Source organism: Myodes glareolus, chromosome 13, assembly GCF_982192425.1.
Source record: "Myodes glareolus chromosome 13, mMyoGla1.1, whole genome shotgun sequence".
Lineage (NCBI taxonomy): Eukaryota > Metazoa > Chordata > Mammalia > Rodentia > Cricetidae > Myodes > Myodes glareolus.
Window position 1 is genome coordinate 53086315 of NC_142038.1, and position 19821 is coordinate 53106135.

Here is a 19821-nt window from a genome sequence, read left to right on the forward strand (position 1 = left end):
AGAGCATTTGCCACTTAAGTATCAGAGAAGCTGAGATAAAAGGAACTTGCCGTCAGTCCGTCCTATGTATCTTACATTACAGAAACGTGAAGGCACTTCCATGCACATGCCGTACCTACTACATAGGAACAAATGTTACCTTTCTTTTTCAAGCTCTTCCAAATATCCAGTACTTTCTCTGCTTCCATTTACAAACGCTCTTCTTGGGAAGGACCCCATGGGAACAGGACTGCACTCTCCGGAACGGCTGGACACTGACCCTTCCCGACTCCCATAGGAGCGAAGGGACATTTTTGAGCGCAGTTTCACTCCAGGGAAATTGCTATCTAAGTTAAATTCTAAGCAGAGACAAAGTCTTATGTAGTAACTGCTTTATGGCATGTAAAATATTCCTAAAGCTACTACATTATTTTAAAAGAAGTTCAGGTTTATATTTTAACTACAAATTTACATGGCTGAATAAATAATTATTTGGAATAGTCATAATTTCTCTTGCAAAATCAGCTTGAGTCATGAAGAAAACAAGTATGTTAATGGGAATTACACAAAATGTCCATCCTTAGATTCCCTGTGATAATATTTAGGGACTCAAAAAGCAATTAGTCTAGTTTCAATTATTACTAAGCAGGGTCTCTCTCTGACACTAAAATTTCTAGGCAACAAAGTGAAAAAGACATTTTAAAACAGATCCTATTAGAAACAGCACAGGAAAAGCTATTACCTCCATCGCAGATGGAACACAAAAGACAATACCCCTTGAATCTACCTGCCAAGGGAGTCTTGTGAGGCATGGCATATTGAAGCATATTTAGTGACTGGTCGAATGCAATGAATTTAAAAAGTAGCTCAGAATTTCCAAGATGAAAACTTAAAATTGTACATTTAAAACAACGGGTAAACAGACGTTCTATCTATTTGTATTCAAGAGCTATGACCAAATGTGGAAGTGGGAGGAGGAAGCTGAGCCCAGTGTCCAAACTGAGAGCAGTTGAACTTCAATCAGTTGTCATGTTGAATCTAAAACAGTATTTTTAAAAGACTTAAAAAAATGTACCTTTAAGACGCTCTAGTAAGTCAATCTGTCCAGAAGAAGTCATAGTTTCATCTTCAATACTTCCCTGTAGCTGTTTAAGTACTTCCTATTGAAAAGAGCACAGCACATTAACAAGAAATTCTAAGTAACTCCTTCAAGACATGAATCTGTATTTCTTGGCATTTAGATATGACCACGGAGAAAGCTACTTCAGTTCAGGGTGACAACATACCATAAGCTATAGTGTATATTGAATATATTACCATTATTCACTGTTCTATCCCAATAACAATAATAGTGGCATTTTGTGATAGTTGGGATAACGAGGCGTCTCCACACAAGACACTTCATGGCACATTTAAAAGGAAGGTATGGGGTATTATGATCAAACTGCACTATCTGCATACTTGAAAAGATTTAATGAAACAAAGACTGCACAGTATAGGCTAATAAAACACATCTGTTAACTTTTATGAAAAGTGGAATTATTCTTTTGAATCAGCTGACACCTACAGACTTGCTTAAGCTGTAAAAAATGACTTTAGAAGTTGTACCGCTTGGGCCTGTATCTGCATGACCAGGACATGAGCCTGCTGTTTAGCAGCTTACTGCCCAAGTCCACAGCACACCTGAGCAGCCCACTAGAGCACCGACTTACACTTGGCAGACACCCACGTGCTAGCTGCCTCTTGACCTTGATGCCATTGTCTTCCTTCTCACATAAATTTACTTCATAAATTTTTATAAGTTTGAAAGTCATTTTCAATCTATTTTTTTCTGTCCAATTATCTGTAAACCTTGTCTTTTATTCGTATTCCTTAGTAACTTACTTATAGTTCCTGTATATTGAAGCATGTCACCCTAGCTTCCAGCACGTCCTTTGGCCAATTTGATTTTGAAAATGTACCGAATATCTGCCACCCTAAAACTAAAGGCAGCATTACTGTGTGGGGAAATGATCCGCCGCAAAGTGAGCCAAAGTAGGAGGGGCAACTTCATGGCTCCGCCTTGAAGCTCTTACAACAAATGAGCCAGGGCTGTCAAACAGAACACGCTGTGTTCTTAAGTCTTAAGGTAGGGAGGTGTGGGGACGTGAAGGTGAATGACGTTCATTTGGAAACCATCTCAAGACAGTATCCGTACTGTGAGAATGAGACCATATTCATATGGGGACACCTCCCTTACGTGGGTGCAGAGCATACTCAATGGTCAGCTGTCACCTGCAGGCCACCTCACCTCTTTCCTAGTTTGAAACTATCACTGCAGACTGCCTGTGACTTCCCCCAGGGTTCTAATCTCCTTCCATCCATGTGACCACCTGTAGCAGTCTTTTAACAACCTTATCATCCTATGACAAGATGACCACAGCACGTCATACAGAAAAACAAAGTATGCAAAAAAAAAAGATAGCATTGAACACGTTTGTATAGAATGACAAGAAAAAGCTTCCTTCACCTCGGTGATGGAATTACAAATACAATCAGTGGACGAGCTGGATGGAAAGCTCGGCGGTAGAGTGCTTATCTAGGACACACAGGCCTCCCCAAATCCCTGTACAAACTCAATTATTCTGGTATTGCTTGCATTTCCTAATCTTAAACGTGGTTAAATTCACAACTTGTAATAAAACTACTTTTTTAAGCCTCTGAGGTAAGACTTACAATCTGAGTTTGAATCATGGAACCCACATGGCAGAAAAAAATTGACTCCCACAATTTGTCCTCTGGTTTCCATAAGAACAACATACACACACATACATGCATGCATACAGCAGGTAAATAACTGTGAACAGAAAGTCTCTGTGCTGGGTACAATTTAGCAGTAGAACACTTTTTGTAGAGCATGTGTGTCACCATAGGTTTAATTCTCAGGGTTGATACCAAAGTCTCTACACATCTGTTAGAAATATATTGATAAAAGCAGCAATGTAATCAAAACAAAATTTAAGGATAAAATTTTAAAGGGTTTTATGAGTAGCAATTCTAAAAAGTATCAGCTTGTGCCAATTCATCTTTTATGTTATCTTTGTTAAGTGCTTTGACTTATGAACTTCACTAAGCAAAGCTGGACGTGCCACCTCACTCCGATCCCGTTACTCTACCTTACATGACAACATTTTCGCATGATTTATCCTACTTACAGCTTGCAATGATATGCTATGCCTACTCCCTAACAAAAATAACCCCAGTTATATTTCTATTGTGAGGCTCAATGTATACAGGTACAGATCTTTAGTCCTTGATGGCTTAACCTTTCCAGCTTTGGTGGCCTCAAGTTCTCACCAGTGTGTCCTCAGCCCCCAGGAACAGCCACCACGCTGCAACTGACAGTACACAGCCCTTTGAGTCTGCTTTCTACCTTCACACATCACCTGTAACATGCTTCTAGATTACTCCTTTGGTGAAGTATAAAATCTACTAGATGAACACACTCCTGACTCTGGACAGCCCCGTCTAAAGGTCACTGTGAAGACTGCTAGTATGGTCACTCTGGACAAGTGTCTCGTATATAAGCACTTATTTTTCTTGGGGTGATTTCAAGCTCAAATGCTGAATCACAGGATTTACCTTGAGAAGAAACTGTTGTTGTTGTGTGTGTTTAAAATAGGCCCGCCAGCAGTGTGTGAGCACTTCAATATTCCAATTTACGTGAAGCAGTCTTTTAAATCTTAGTCATTTGAGTAGGTGTAAGATGATCCTTTTATTTCCCCAATGACAGGTGACACCCAATTACTTTCTATTAGTGTACCTGGCCACTTATCTTCCTTCTTGAACTGTCTTCTTAATTCATGTTGCAAAACACTGGATATTTAAACCCATTATCTGTCTACTCGTGTGTGTGTGTGTGTGTGTGTGTGTGTGTGTGTGTGTGTGTGTGTGTGTGTGTGAAACTTGAGGGGATTAGGAAACTTTTGGAGATCAGTTCTCTTCCATCTTATTGAGGCAATGGCAACTCTCCTTTCTGCTGCTGCTGAGCCAGACACTCCAGGCCAAGGAGGCCTTGAGCTTTAGGGAAATGGATTCTCCCGTCTTTGCTCTCCTCTTACTTTAGGAGTGCTGGGACTACAGATGCCAGGAGCACAGAAGTTCCTTTGAGGGGTGGGTCACCCTGCTTGTGCCACCAGTGCTGCAACCTCACCAACTGACCATCTTCCCAGCTCCCCAAACTAGATCTTACTGCTTATAAGAGAAGTACCTTATATATTTTGAAACAAGTTCTTTTGTCAAATATATGTGCAGTGTGGTAAATGATTTTCTTTAGTTGATAATGGCCTGTTTTTCATTTTCTTATTGAAGCCTTAATAAGATATAATTATCAGTATATAATTATACTGAAGATATAAATTTTTAATTCTGATGAAGCCTGTACTGGCTAGTTTTATGCAACTTGCACAAGCTACAGTCATCAGAGAGGAGGGAGCTTCAATTGAGAAAAAAAGCCTCCATAGGATCAGGCTATAGGCAGGCCTATTGGGCATTTCCTTAATTAGTGATGATAGAGGAGGGCTGAGCCCATGACGGGGGGCACCATCCCTGGGCAGTTGGTCCTGGGTTCTATAAGAAAGTGGGATTGATCACCAAGCCACGAGGAGCAAGCAAGCAAGCAGCACTCTCATAGTTTCAGCATCAGCTCCTGTCTTCAGGTTCCTGCCCTGACTTCCTTTGATGATAAACTGAGATGTGGAAGTGTAAGCCAAATAAATCCTTTCCTCCCCAAGTTGCTTTGATTGTGGTGTAACCCTGAGACAAGTCAGTACCAGGATAATGGGATATTTCTGTGACATATCTGACCATGTTTTGGGTGAGGACCGTGGAAGGACTTTGGAACTCTGGGTTAGAAAAGTGAGTGAGTTAGAAAAGTTTGGTGAGCTAGTCTGTAGAAGGAAAATAAGAATGTTGAGGGCAGTACAGAAGCCCAGCTTGTGAAGTTTCAGAGGGAAGTTAAAAGAGTCAATCACAGTCATTTGTTATTTTGAATTCTGTGGCCTTGTTAGCTGGGGCTGAAGAATCAGCTGTGATAAACAGGATACCTGAAACTGCTTTGCTGGGATACTTGAGGCTGTTTAGCTGGGGCTGAGAAATTTGTGGTAATTAAGAAGAGCCCAGCAGGTGAGATCTTCTGGGAAGTGTTTGGTTCCTGAGAGTCAGAACACTTTTTATTGTGGATACAATTACCGGTCAAAAATTTATAGCATTTCTGGCACTTTATAAGTTTTCATTTTTTTCATTACATTCGATTTATGTCAAGAATCTTTGACTAACTCCAACTTCTGCATTACCTCCTACTTTCTGTTTTCTTGATTACCATTTTCTTATTTCTTAAAACTTGACAATATGCCAATGGTGTGTCTATAAGAACAAGAAAGACTTAAGATGAGTGTATTCTTTTTATAGATTAACCTCTGCTGGGGCTGTCCTCTCCCATCCCACCAGATGCAGTGAATGGTTTGAACCTAATTTAGTTTGCAGGTCATTTCAATCTATTTGGTGTCTTGAGTATGTCTTTTTTATTTGGATTGAAATCATGGGTGTCTGTTTCTTCAGCCTTCAACCCCCTACTCTATACAACTCCAGATCTGACACGTGGTTGGGAACCACGCCTGGCACAGCAGATGCATCCCTTAAACATCTCACTACGGCTTCCCAACTCTGCATGATTTTCTGGTTCTTATCTCTTTAGCATTAAAAAAATCCATCTCTTGTAGTTGATGTTTTTAATCTGGTCCAATAAATTCAAATCCTGGCAAATACTTTATGAAACTAAAGTTACTCTCTCTGTAGCAAGTCCTACAAGCTAATATTATGCCTTCTATCTCCACCCACCCCACCCCCCACTCCTCCCGACTCAGCATCCACAGCAAAGGCTGCCATGGGCTGGAGCTCTTCTCACCTGCCTTCATGTGTGCTCCCCTGCTAAAGCTGTCAGCTTGTGCCCAGGAGAAAGCTTGGCTTGCACTTATGTCCCCAGAGAGGAAAGACAGCAGTAATCTCAGCTTGCTCTTCTTCCTGTGACACTGTGCTTCTTCTGCAGTCTTTTAGTAGGTGTATTTAAAGAGGGGCTCTCAACACAGCACACTCACACACTTGTAACTAAACTTGAAGTATTTCCTCAGCACCCTCAGATATGTGGTCTGTTCATATCCCTAATTCTTAATATACATTCTCCTTTGCTATCCCACAGTACCTTTATGTTTTTATAGTGATGTCATGTAGCCAACAACAGTATCTTATTTTGCCGCTAGGTGGTAGTACTGCTTATATATTTTAGGCTTCCCTGTTTAATCTGAAGATGTCTTGCCTTACTTTGTGGTGACTAGGTTAAAGGTCAGGAAGCAAGCTTTACCACTGTTCTATGTGTTCTAAAGAGTGTTTGAACTACTGTATTGCATTAATTTTAACCCAACATGGAAAGCACCAACAGTTTCAAAAGAATCTTTTTACAAATCAATATAAGACAAAACAGGTCACAGTTCCTGTTCTTTAACAGCACAGAGCCTGTTAGGAAGCAATCCATAAATAACTTCACTGACGGCCGTTATTATTATGATGCCGTAACCCCAGTCCTAATGAAATAGGTCTGCAAGGATGTGTGTAGAAACACCTTCGAGAAATTGCTGAATTCAGGCACACCTTAAATTTATTCCTCCTGTGCCTGGTTTATAAGCAAGCACCCAAGGTGTGACTCCAATGGTCACTCTCAAAGACACTCTACTTTCAGCGTGGAGATGAACCTAATATCGACTAAAATGTCTCCTCCAAAGTGTTTAAACAATTTTTGGATTTGCTTAAATAGTTAAATGAAAACTTCAACCTAGAACTGAGCTCTGTATGACAAGTCAGGTGTGTACCGTTTAAACAGGTCTTTCAGAAGGAAGTGTGCAATGTATACACAGTCAAGCAAACCAAAATGTGTCTGTACATTGTATCCCTGAACTCTCAAACAGATGCCCTGTACAAGTGTAAAGGATGCTGTGCTGTAAGTGTTATGATAACAAATGGCTTTTTAACCTATTAGGTAACTGACTCTGGTGTTTGAAATCACTGATAGTAGCTTGTGGTAAGAAAAACCAAACCATTGTTTACAGTTAGACTATTTCCAAAATGATATGAAGTGGCTATTTTGGATTCGTTATTGCCAGAGTCTTTATGGCAATTAGAATGGAGAAAAGATGATAGGAAGATTGTAAGAGCAAAAGGCTGGGCTGTTAGGGTGCTGGAGCTAAAGGACCAAAGCAGGAAAGAGAACAGTTTCTTCAGCGAGACACAACAGTCTAGAAAAGGGAGACTTTGAAATGACAGAAAAAGAACTAGATAGAATAGGAAATATCTATAGATGAAGAAAGTGGAGTATTCAGAGGAAAAAGTCAGAAATCAAGATGTTAAAACAGCCAAGCAACAGAAACAACACAAAATAGAACTTTCCCTCAGGAAAGGAAGATGACAATTTCCAATTTTATGAAGTTATTATATTTGGTGGGAATCTGCCTAACTGATAATTAAAGTAACTAAAGTTTTAATCAATGACTTTAAATCTTTTCCCTTCTACACACTAAATATTTTACTGTGTAAGTTTTCTTGCTATCTGGCAAACCAACATCAGGGCTTACAAGTGCCATAGAAATCATTCTCTAGGCTTATGATGCCTGCATTTTCCAAATAAGGCAATGCAATATTTGAGATACACTGTAAAATAAAGCTAGTTTCTATAAGCTATACAGAAACCCTTCCCTCTAAACTGAATACAATGATAAAGTTATGGGTATTATTTTTAAACTTAAAAACTAGAAAGAACTAGTCACCAGGGCTAATTTATTTTCTTTCAATGATTTGTTATATTAATTTAACACATTTACTAAGAATATGTTAACTTTTCTAAGAAAGAGTTTATATATTATTGTTTAGTTTAAAGTATACTTTTGAGTCAGTAAAGCACCTTAGTTACCCCAAGTTGACAAGAGGATATGGAATGAAACTGGATCAGCTACAATTAAAAGTTGCAGTCTTGATACCTTCATATTAGATGCCTCAGTTTCCAGTTTTGTAAGATGATTGGAATTATCTTCTAGCTCTTGTCGAAGGTTTGAGTTCTCCATCTTCAGGGCTTCCACCTGCTTTAACAACTGATCATATGAAGCTGCAGCCATCCTTGGCTACCCTTGGACCTATGGGGTTAAAAAGGATTTTGAAATTCACTACTGAAAATGGAGAGGCTGCTTGTTTTGTTTTGAAGGAAGAGACAATGGCAGCAGAGCTGTCCAGACAGGGAATGGTGCCTGTGTGCGGGTTTGGTCTCCAAACGACGTCACTCAAGCAGCAGCAGCACTTCCTGAGAGGACAGAACACAGGGTCTTAGCTGAAGGGAAACAGGGTTAAAGCAGAAGGCAGACCTCAGCCCTATCTGCACAGGGAAGATTTCTGTCTGTAAGAATCTTTCAAGGTTAAAGATGATCTAAATAGCCCTGTTGTGTCAAACTTACAGAACAGAGCCACTGATAAGGAATTTGTATAGTAATGGATTTCAGTCTTAGATTTGAGCATGGGTTATAGGTTTTCAAAGTCAGAATAGATTAACAAGACCATTCTATCACTTTTATTTAATGAAAGGTTTGTCTTAAAACATCCATGATGAAGTAGTTCTGAAGATTTAAGATGTCACAGAACAGCAGCCATTCACAAAACTGTCACAAAAGAAAAGATAAAACTGAGACTTCTGATGGAAAGGATAGCCCAGTCTATGGCAGAAGGGGTCTGTGTTCATGAGGGTGAAAGACATTTGACAAAAGAAAGTGGATGGGATGACCGTAGAGATAAGACTTCAAAGAGAGTGGAGGGAATAGGAGACAAGAAAGAGAGCGGCTGGGTAATAAGAGGTAGCTGGTATGACCAGATGCAGAATGACACAAGGTAGGTCAAGACTAATCAAGAGAAAAACAAAAGAAGAAAAAAAAGAAAGAATAACAAGAGTCAGGAAACCCAGATTCTCTTTTTAGCTTAATGTCAACTAATTTTGGAATAAAAATTAAGAATAAACAATTCTAAATCATTTAACATAAAAAATATCACATACATTTAAAGATCCTGATATAAACTGCTTCAAAAAAAGGAAAGAAATCTATTTAGGACAATGCAGGCTGCCTACACCATTGGCTATTTGTGACAATACTGGAGTTGTACAACTCGAGCACCCTAACAACAAATCAAGGGACTCAAATCTAGTCCGGAGACAATGGTGAACCTGGGACAACCCAAGGATGCCTAAGAAGGGGAGGCCTGGGCTGGAGACCATCTATCGGAAGTTTCCAAAGTTAAAAACAAGGAGACTCACATTTGGAAGTATGGTCTTAGGCTCAGGCACGGTCATCTATTGGTTAACTTTTGCCCCTTCGTTATTTCATTTGCAGAAGGCATTTACCACCTGCTTCAACATAAACTTAAAGGAATACTGTTAGGAGTAACAAAATATAGACTGAAAACCAACGATTCTAAGTAAATATACTCTGAAAGCACACGTGTAGCATAACTTCTTAGCAAGACCTTACAGTGAAGCCGCTCTTCCGTTACACCAGGGACGAGAGGGAAAGAAGCAGACCACCTTCCACAAGACCAAGGAGAGCTCTCAAGGACAACAGCAAAATACACATGATTAATCTTTTTTTTCCTGTTTTATATATGTCAATAATGAGCAGGTCCAGAAATACACAGTATATTGAAATCATCTGACAAGTAGGGATCCAACAAAGCTCTAATAATTAAGCCTCAAAATAATTTACTTAAAATACAATTAGAGGTAATGTACACTAAAATAACAAAACGAGGGAAACGTTAATGTGGGGGTGTGCTGAGACAAGTCAATTTACATAACCACAAAAAAGAGCAAGCTCTGGCCAGCAGGCAGAAACTATGGGCGTTGATGTGGGTCCATTGTTTGAGCACAAGAGTGCAATGCCCACAGCGGCCAGAAGAGGGCATCAGATCCTCTGGAGCTGGAGTTGCAGGTGGTTGGGATCCACCCAATGTTAGTGCTGAGAACCCAAGCACTCTTATTGGCCAAAGCCCCCAGATTTGTTTTGAACTGTGGTCAAGATTTTCATGACCTCTGCTCCCCTAAAGAATCTCAATCACTGAAGTCCTTCCGTTCTAACAATGAAATAAGAAAACAATGAGATGTTTCACGGAGGATTACTCTACCTTACAACCCTTCTAGGAGGCTGAAGCTGTCTTGTCTTAACCTGCAATTTCTCTATACAAAAATTGGAAATTTTGGCATTTACTTTGGGAATACTTTTCATGCAATCATAAGAATTTCACACCAAACAGTGTAACTAGAAGTCATTTAACAGCTTTTTATAAAGGGCTGGAGGTGATGCTCAGTGGCAAGTTCTTGCCTCAAATATGCAAGGGGTCAATCTCCAGTACCACCCAAGCACAACAATGGAGCTTATGTGATCACATAATGTCACCCTGCCTTGTGAATTGGAGAAACTCAAAAACCTGACTTGACCGAGGGCATGCAAACACCTCAACTTATTTCCTTGTAGCAAGATGCCAACTCAGATTCCTGCTCACACCATAGTGTGAGCAAATCATAAAAGATCACCTAAAATCGTAAGATTATAAAGACCATTAGTCAAACAATATACCAGGAAACATAGTTTACCAAACTGATCCCCATAAAGAAATGGGACCTTTTTCTAGGAAGACTTACAATACAGTTGAGCATGGTGGTGTATACCTATAATCAGTCTTAGCACTAGAGACTAAGGCAGGGGGATGACAAATTTAATGTCAGCAATTCTGCACAGAAAGACTGGGTTAGGAGAGTCACGATGGCACAGCTGTTACTACTAGTTTGTATCACTGGACATGAATAGACCACACAGAGAAAAGAACTAAGAAGAGGTGTTTTCATCAGCCATTCTTGTTGAAAACAATAAATGAAAGAGCTCTTGCGGGCCAGGCCTCAGCTCAATGTGAAGGGCATGCTTAGCAGGTGTGAAGCCCCAGGATCAACCCCAACACCAGACAACCAAACACTCCAATTTCCTTAATATGATTCACATCAGCCCTAGAAGAAGCAGCCTCCTTATACAGAAACATTAGATTACAGCAGTAGTTGACACAAATTAATAAAGGAAATTAGAAGGCAAACCTTGAATGAAGTGTTAAACAACTGAAATAGTGGGGAACAAGATATGAATATACTATAGGACAAACATTAAAAAATTCGTATGTTCAAATAGAAGGCAGATAGAAGGTGAAACACAAGAAACAAATCCCATTTACAAGAACTGATAGTTCATGCTTCCACATAAAATTTATGGCTTAATCTTCCTAGAGGTAATCCATGGGGAAAACATAGGTGGATGTTGTAAACTTTCACAGATCGCCAACAAGTGGGAAGGCATGACTGTGCATTAAGATCAGCATCATAAACATGCTACTTTTCCCTAAATTAATATAATTTTATAATTCCAATAAAAATTTTACATAAGGTTTATTTTGATTGTTTTCTGTAGCTACACATTTGGAAAAGAAGGCTAGCAAAAATATAAAATGACAGTGGAGTAGACCCACCACATATTAACACAAGGCTCAAGCTGTCCTCAAATTCATCACAGCCCAGGCTAGCCCCCCACTGGTAGCAAGCCTCTTGCCCAGCCTCCCAAGGACTGGGACTACACCACCCTGGCTACCAATGATACAGTCCCTTTCTAGTTTCCTTAGTTCTGACAGTCAAAAAGAGTGAAGAACTGAACGAGGGTGCATGGGAACTAATCCTTCTCTTTACTGTAGCTAGTCTCTAAGTTCAAAGTTATTTAAATGTGTGTGGTGTGTGGTGTGTGTGTGTGTGTGTGTGTGTGTGTATGCTGTTTTTGAGACAGGGTCTCACCACATAGCTCTGGCTGGCCTGGAATTTAACAGTGATCCAACTGCTTCTACTTCTTCAGTGCTGGGATTAAACATGCGTGCCTCCACAAACAGTCTAAATAAAGTTTTTTTTTAAAAGCTGTAATATTGACATATAAATAAATCAATCACTAGAAAACAATTTTTAAAACATAAAAGTAAACTTACATAAATTGAGTCTATGATAAAGGTAACATTTCAAATATGGGAAAGAAGAGTTTTAGTAATGCTAAACAGAAAGACAACCACGAGGAGTGCCCTGCTCCTAAACAGGACAGCCACGAGGAGTGCCCTGCTCCTAAACAGAAGGACAGGCACGAGGAGTGCCCTGCTCCTAAACAGAAGGACAGGCACGAGGAATGCCCTGCTCCTAAACAGAAGGACAGCCACGAGGAGTGCCCTGCTTCTAAACAGGACAGCCACGAGGAGTGCCCTGCTTCTAAACAGGACAGCCACGAGGAGTGCCCTGCTTCTAAACAGAAGGACAACCACAAGGAGTGCCGTGCTCCTAAACAGAAGGACAACCACGAGGAGTGTCTGTGCTCCTAAACTGCAGACCAGGAAGAGCTGTGGAAGGAATGGGCAGGTTCTGGGTTAGTGTGCTGAGCCACTAGGTTCCCAGCCCAGGAGCAGTGACTAAGATGCTGGGAAGGCCAACTGGAGTTCTCTGATGACAGGATATCTGTCAACTTAGAACAGACTCAGTTCTTAGTCTACTTCAGTTGGAAGAGTTTTCTATTTGGTATAACAGCATTACTACATTGGCATTAAAATAATGAGGTTGGGGTAGAGATGTGGCCCAGCGGCAAGGTAACCTGCCTAGAATGCACAAGGGCTTGGAGCCAATCTCTAGCAATAAAAAAAATTAAAACAAAACTAAAAACAACTAAAGACAAAAACAAAAGGGAAGAGTGTCAGTCACTGTTGTCTTAAATGAAGCACTGTTAAATATTTTCCTCTCCCTCCCGACAGCCAAACAGACGAGCCAAACAGTGTACAGATACCTTCCACCAGCATATTAAAGGGGGGAAAAATCACCCCAACCTTACACAAACCCTTTCAAGAACAGAAAAACAGTATATCTCCTTCAATACATCTATAGGAACAATATGACGATCATGGTGTGAAACTCAAAGGCTGTGAACGAAACAACATAGGCTATTGTTATTCACAAATACTGATTCAAAAACCCTAAAGCAAATATCAGAAAATAGGATGCACAGTAAAGAACCAAACAGCTTACTCTAGGAATTTAAATATAGTTTATTAATATCATTCACTCCATTTAAATATTGAGGTTTTAGAAAGACCTGATTACTAAAACAGAAAAAAAAAAAACTCTTGACAAAAGTCAGTGCTATAGTCTGATAAAATCTTTATAAAGTAGAAATAGGAGGGAAGCTGCTAAAAGTTTCTACAATAAACTTCTTGTTTCGTTTTTGCAATACTGGACACTGAACCTAGAGCCTCCTCGATGTTAGGCAAGAGCTCTTATTACTGGGCCCCTAGCTACTACATAATTTTAGCTGTTTCAGTTTTAGACAGGATCTTACTCTGTACCCCAGGTTGGCCTGGAACGGAATTACAGATGCGAGCTATCATGCCTGGACCTACATAGCTAATATCAGGCTGGAGGATGGCTCAAGTTGGCAAAGTGTGTGCACTGCAAGAACCTATGACCCCTGAAGTTGACTTCCGGCCACTACCCACATGAGCGCATGTGCATACGCCTCAGTGAAATATTAAGAGGCATACAGCCTCTTTACAATAATAGAAAACAAACCCACAGGTGTCTACCTACTACTGACAGTTTTCACCACAGCCTAGGTCTTAATAAGCATTGTAAATCTTAAGGACATCAAGAATGACGATCAGAAAAGGAAGAAACAAAACTAACAAACGTGTCCCCATGCCTGGGTAGACCAGGCTGTTCTGGAACGTTCTCTGTATATAGAACAGGCGGGCTAAACTCAGAGATCCGCCTGCCTCTGCATCCCAAGTGCTGGATTAAAGGTGTGCACCACCACCACCCAAAACCTCCCCTGAAACTTAAATGTGAAAATATAAAACTGTCAGATTCCAAACTGATATGCTAATTTTAGGAAAGGGTTTAATTCCAAGAAGACTCTAACTCTCTCACTGTCACATTTTCTAACAAGCAGTGCAGATCCTAGCCCCCCTCTGCTCTCCGCAAGGCCTCATGGTCAATGACAGTCCTCACTCCCTCAACATGGCGATGCATGTTGTCTGGAAAACTGGCACGTGCTAAGGTGGCCATCACAATTAAATTAAGAGGGTGGGGAGCATTTTCTTTTAATTTTTTTGGAGGGAGGGAGACAGGGTTTCATTACGTAGTCCTGGCTGGTCTAGACCTCTCTATACAGATCAGGCTGACCTCACAATCACTGAGATCCTCCTGCCTCTGCCTCTCAGGTGCTGGGATTAAAGGCATGGGCCACCATGCCAAGCTGCACATGTTTTTTTGTAAGGGAAAACAGCAAATATTATAAGCCTATGTAGGCCCACATGGTTGTTGCACCTTCTGGTCTTTGTAGCATAAAAGCACCCTCAGAAACCACAACATGAGACAGCATGACTATCTTCAAATACAGCAAATTTATAGAAACTGCTGGCAGTTTGCAAAATCCTGGCATCTATCAGATCTTCAAACATTCAAGGGCAGCCCACGTAACTTCTAAGGCTACTGAAAAATTCTGAAAATTAGTATTTACTTTTAGCTAGTAAGAAGTAATCTGTTATGCTGAAAAGAACAGTGAACTACACAGTCTCATCTCAAGCCCCTTGATTTTTTAAAGTCACTCTATTTCTTACCGTTTTAGCTGCTTCTTTTTTGAGATTGTAAATTCACACTTTCAAAAACTTAACTATCACTTAGGTACACGAGGAGACAGAAAATTCCCAGTACTAGTTAGGAATAAAGCACGAATGAGTGGTGTTTACTTCAGGAAATGAATGAATTTGTAACTGACTACTTCAGAGAAGGGTCAAACCAGAAACTCCATTTCTATATTCATTGATACAGAACTGTGTACCTAATGAGTATAGTGATCCTCTACATAGAAAATCAATTATATTCATAATGGTTTTACATTTATTTTTCATTGAACAGAAATGTAAAGTTATAACCCAATAGTATTTTATCTATATTAATTTGGGAGACATATTTTTATGACACTAAATAATACTGTGTCTCAGGACTCTCACAGAGACAGAGATCAGCCTGCTTTGCCTTCCAAGTGCTTAGACTGAAGATTATTTACTTCCTTTTATTAACACATTTCTTCTTACAGTGGTTTCCTTAACAACAAAACTGTGAAGGGCACCAACTGTTCTTGGATTACAGGCCTGATATGGTTTATGGGTCTCAGTATATAAGTGCCCTTTTTATTTCCAGAAAACTCATGATTTCCTCTTTCCCTAGACCAATGGTGCAATTTTTTAGACAGTTCTCATGTCCTCCCCCAACCGTAAAATTATCCTGTTGCTTCTTCATAACTGTAATTTTGTAGTGACATTTTGTTTGTGTTTTAACAAATAAAGCTTGCCTGATGATCAGAGGGCAGAGCTAAGCCACCAGAGGTCAGAGAGTGGTGGCACACACCTTTAGTTCCAGGACTTGGAAGACAGAGGCAGAAGGATCTCTGTTAGTTCAAGGCCACCCTGGGCTACACAAGACTGAATCCCTCTAAAAGAGAAACAGAGCTCACACAAAGTCAGGATCCTAATCCTTTAATCCCAGCACTAGGGAGGTGGAGACAGGAGTGCTATGGATGGGTGGAGAGAGGAATACAAGGTGGAGGAGATGGGAGCTCAGTGCAGTCTGAGGTTTGGTGGAGACAGATGCAGTCTGAGGACAGGACTGCACCTGCAGTCTGAGCACTGGTACAGGTAAAAGAACTCTCTAGAGGCTGGTCACTCTGCTCCTCTGATCTTCAGCATTAACCCCTATATTTGACTCTGGGTTTTTATTATTAATACCAATTAGAATTCACACTACATAATTTTGCTACTGTTATGGATTGTAATGCAAATAAATATTGTATTTTCTGATGGTTTTAGGCAAATCCTGTGAAAGGGTCACTGACCCACAGGTTGAGAAGCGCTAATCTAGATGGTATTTTGAAGACTTTCTCATCTGTGAGGGAGGAATGGCTCCATCCTTTGGCTGTCACTGATACACTGCCATGAGACCAGCCGGACACTGTGGAAACTACGAGGATTAATATTTTTTAGGTTTGACTGGTACTCAGGAGCATGACTAATTTCATGAACTTTATCAAAAAATTGAGAGCATATAAAATTCTCAAAATTCTACACCTTGTTTCCTAGCTATGACATATTGTTTATATCTTCTACACATACCCTTACTTCTATGTGTCTGATACGTGAAATCCAGAAAGTATATGCCATAGCTGTAAATGTGTTAAACCCATTACCCACCATTACCTTACAACTACCCATGAAGTAAGTATTATGCTTCTTGTAGAGTTAAGGAAAATGTGATGTCCAAATGGCAAGTAATTTCCCCAGAACTCAGAACAAAGGTTTGTCAGAGTCAAAACCATACTGGTATCAAATGCTCATATTCTTACAAGGCTCTAACCTGGTAACAGCTTTCAACTTACCTTCTATTAGGTTCCAGTATAACTCCCCCCTCAATATAAGTCTCTTCTCGATATTTTCTGCATATGGCTTGTACATTTGTGGTACATGTGTTCTAACGTCCTCTTTTTGAATGTCACATTGTTTATCTCCTGCTCTGTTATAGCATAGCTTCTTCTTCTAGGTCCAGTTCAGCTGCTTTACACAAAGCCCTCCTGACATGTCTAATCAACAACACATTCTGCTGAAGGAGCAATAACTATGACAAACCTTGGCCTAGTTATGGTCTACTTTACTCTGGCGTGTTTATCTCCTCAGCTAAGGCACATACGTCTTTAGGAGGGGCTGTATGTAATGTGTAGTCTCTGTAACCCCAATGTTCCCAGTGACAGTCACATAGAAGGTAAACGATATGCATCATCAGTTATAGGAGCAAGCAAATAGAAAACACAAGACAAATTCATAGAAAAATGAAAGACAACCTTCCACTAAAGAATAACGGCTCTCTGTGGCTGTACCATGGGATCAACAAATTCTGACAATTTCTTATTCATACACTACCACGCCAGTATAAGGCAGTGCTAATGCTGTAAGAAACTTTGAGTCCCCCCATTCCACTTTGAGCTGATAGTGCCAATCATGTCACTTGGAAAAACCAAGTTCTCAGCGGGATGAGGTACAGTCTCCATATAAGTAAGGGATAAAACACCTAGCAGGGTTTTGGTTCTGTTGCCTAACCTTTTTGCCAAAAGAGAAATCACCTTGCAAAACTATTTCTACTTTGTTCGAGTATTCTTTCTTTTTTTATTTTATTTTATTTTTGGTTTTTCAAGACAAGGTTTCTCTGTAGCTTGAGCCTGTCCTGGCACTTGAAATGCATGGCCTTGAACTCACAGAGATCTGCCTATCTCCACCTCCTGGGTGCTGGGATTAAAGGCATGAGCTACCATCACTTGGCTTGGCTTGTATTCTTTTGTGTGTTGCTGATTTTCGTTTCTAACAATGGGTTCATTTCTAACAATGAACCACAGGAACCTATAAAACTGAACCTTTTGTAGATAGGGTCTCTGCATTAGTAATAGAGCTAAGACACTATATTAAAGTGGGGCCGATATCAATTGGTGGAATTCAAGGCCATGTGAATCAACATAGACACACAGTAGGAACACTATGTGACAATGGAAAGGGGAGATTGCTAAGAGAGAGAGAAGAGGCTTTTCCCTGAAGTCTTCAGAAAGAAGTAATCTTGCCAACACATTGGCTTTGGGCTTCCATTCTCCAGAATAGTAAAATCATAGGTTTCAATGTTTTAAACTATCAATAGTTTATGGCACTTTGTTACAACAGCTCTGGGAAAATAATATAGTGATAAAAGGTAAGTTAATACATTCCTTGTTCTGAAATAGCTTGGAACAGGGGTGGGGCACTCCTGGAAAAGGATAAACAAGATCACTAAACAAAGCCATCAGGTTTGTGGGTGCCACCTTCTATTCTCCTGGTTCACAGCTCTGTGCACTGCTTCATCCATCAGCTCACTGCAGACGCCAACAGAACCGTGAGGATAGAATTCCAGGAAAGGAAGGTAACCAACATGGAGGAAATAAAGATATTCTAAAGCGATACCTGTGTCTTTCAATCTGACTATCATACCATTGAAATGGGGAACCCTCAAAGAAACAGAAAATTTCCCAAGAATTTCATGCTGGGAGAAGGAAAAGGCCTCAGCCAGAGGGGAACTTGTCTCCTGGAGAGAGACTCACACAGCTGTAAGAACCTTCCAGATTACTTTGCAGAAGAAGACTGAAGTTCAGACAAAGATGAGTCCATCTGGGATGGTGCTGGCCACACATCTTGACCTGGACTGCTTAGAAGCGCATAACCTTGGTCCTCTCTTTTAACCTTAATCTCACTTCAGGACAGAGAAGATGGATTGGGGTATTGCACGAGGATGTGCATCCGTATTTGTGTGCATGTGTCTGTCTGACTATAGCTCTAGCTCTCCTCCCAATGTGGCCACATTAAATAAATCTTCTGCTTCCCACTTTTAATTTGGCTCTTTCAATTGGCTTTAATTGCTGAGGATGTGTGACCAGACCTGACTTGGGGCACAGGTTGTACCCCCCAAGTTCATTAACACAAATACCATATTCAAAGTCCAGAAGTTGACAAAGCAAGATATATATGGCACACAATTATCTAATATAACTAAATACAGTATAGAAGAACCAAGGAGACCAGGGAGGGAGAAATATAAACACCACTGTGGCTTGGAATTAGATTGTATAAGGAGGCTGTCATTGACTGGCGTCCACACAAGGTGCTGTAAGTCTAAAGGTATAAAGAGTGACTTTATTTCTGAGTTTCTATTATAGACTCTTTCCTAAGTAGCTAATATACAGATAAACATTTAACTGGTAATAAAGCCAGTATTCTAAAAATAGATTTAAAAACCTATTTCAATACTTACCAATTATACCTTAAATAAAAATTTTAGTCTCACCTCAAAAGTAATATTTATTCACAAAAGAATTATTTTCAAAATACTTCAGAGAAAAACATAAACTGTTAGTATGTACACCTATGGCAAAAAAAAAAAAAATGACACCGGAGAGTTGTCCATACCCTAATCTCCCAAATCTATAAATGCATTACTTTTCTTGGCTAAATAGACTTTGTCGGTACAATCAGTCTAGCCTGAGGAGCAAATTTTCCTGACTTACGCAGGCAGAACCAATGTTATGACATATGTTCTTAGAAGAAGAAAAGGACTGACCAGAAAAAGACCAAGTGTCAGAAGCAGAGGGAAATTAATTAAGCTGTTGACAGTGAAGGTGGAGAAAGGGAATGAAGGAGGCACCTAAAAGCTAGGGAAAAAGGCAAAGAAACAAATACTTCCCTCCAGCCTTTAGGAAGGGCAGTGATCCCGAAGTGCTTCTTCACCTAGGGCCAGTGAAAACCATTCCGACTTCTGACCTCCAAGAATGCGTTATCTTGGAGGTCAGATAAAAAAATGCGTAAATTTTTGTCTTAAATCCTGAAATGGGCTGAGGATAGCTCAGGTGGTAGAGGGCTTGCCCAGAATGCACAAAGCCCTGAATTTGGTCCCAGTACCACATAAAACCAAGTATACACCTATAATCCCAGAAGTAGAGGTAGAAGATCAGTAATAGCAACAAGGCCACCCTCAGCTACATATGGAGCTAACTGGGCTATACAAGACCCTCTCAAAAACAAACCAACCAACAAAACCCACAGATA

General features: G+C 40.1%; 1 protein-coding gene across 16 annotated transcripts in view; it reads right to left on the reverse strand.

The window, feature by feature from the left end:
• Positions 1-19821, reverse strand: part of Apc (APC regulator of Wnt signaling pathway) — a 94917-nt gene that overhangs the window by 45453 nt on the left and 29643 nt on the right. For 8 of the 16 annotated variants that reach the window (XM_085699995.2, XM_085699991.2, XM_085700000.2 and 5 more), the window contains exons 2-4: positions 8043-8195; positions 1055-1139; positions 140-338 (exon numbers count right to left, since the gene is read on the reverse strand). In XM_085699995.2, coding sequence (XP_085556121.2) covers positions 140-338; positions 1055-1139; positions 8043-8177 — 419 coding nt within the window. In that variant the 5' untranslated portion in view covers positions 8178-8195. Of the gene's footprint in view, positions 1-139; positions 339-1054; positions 1140-8042; positions 8196-19821 lie in introns of those variants that run through there. The other 8 variants (XM_085699994.2, XM_085699990.2, XM_085700003.2 and 5 more) reach the window with 2 other exon arrangements.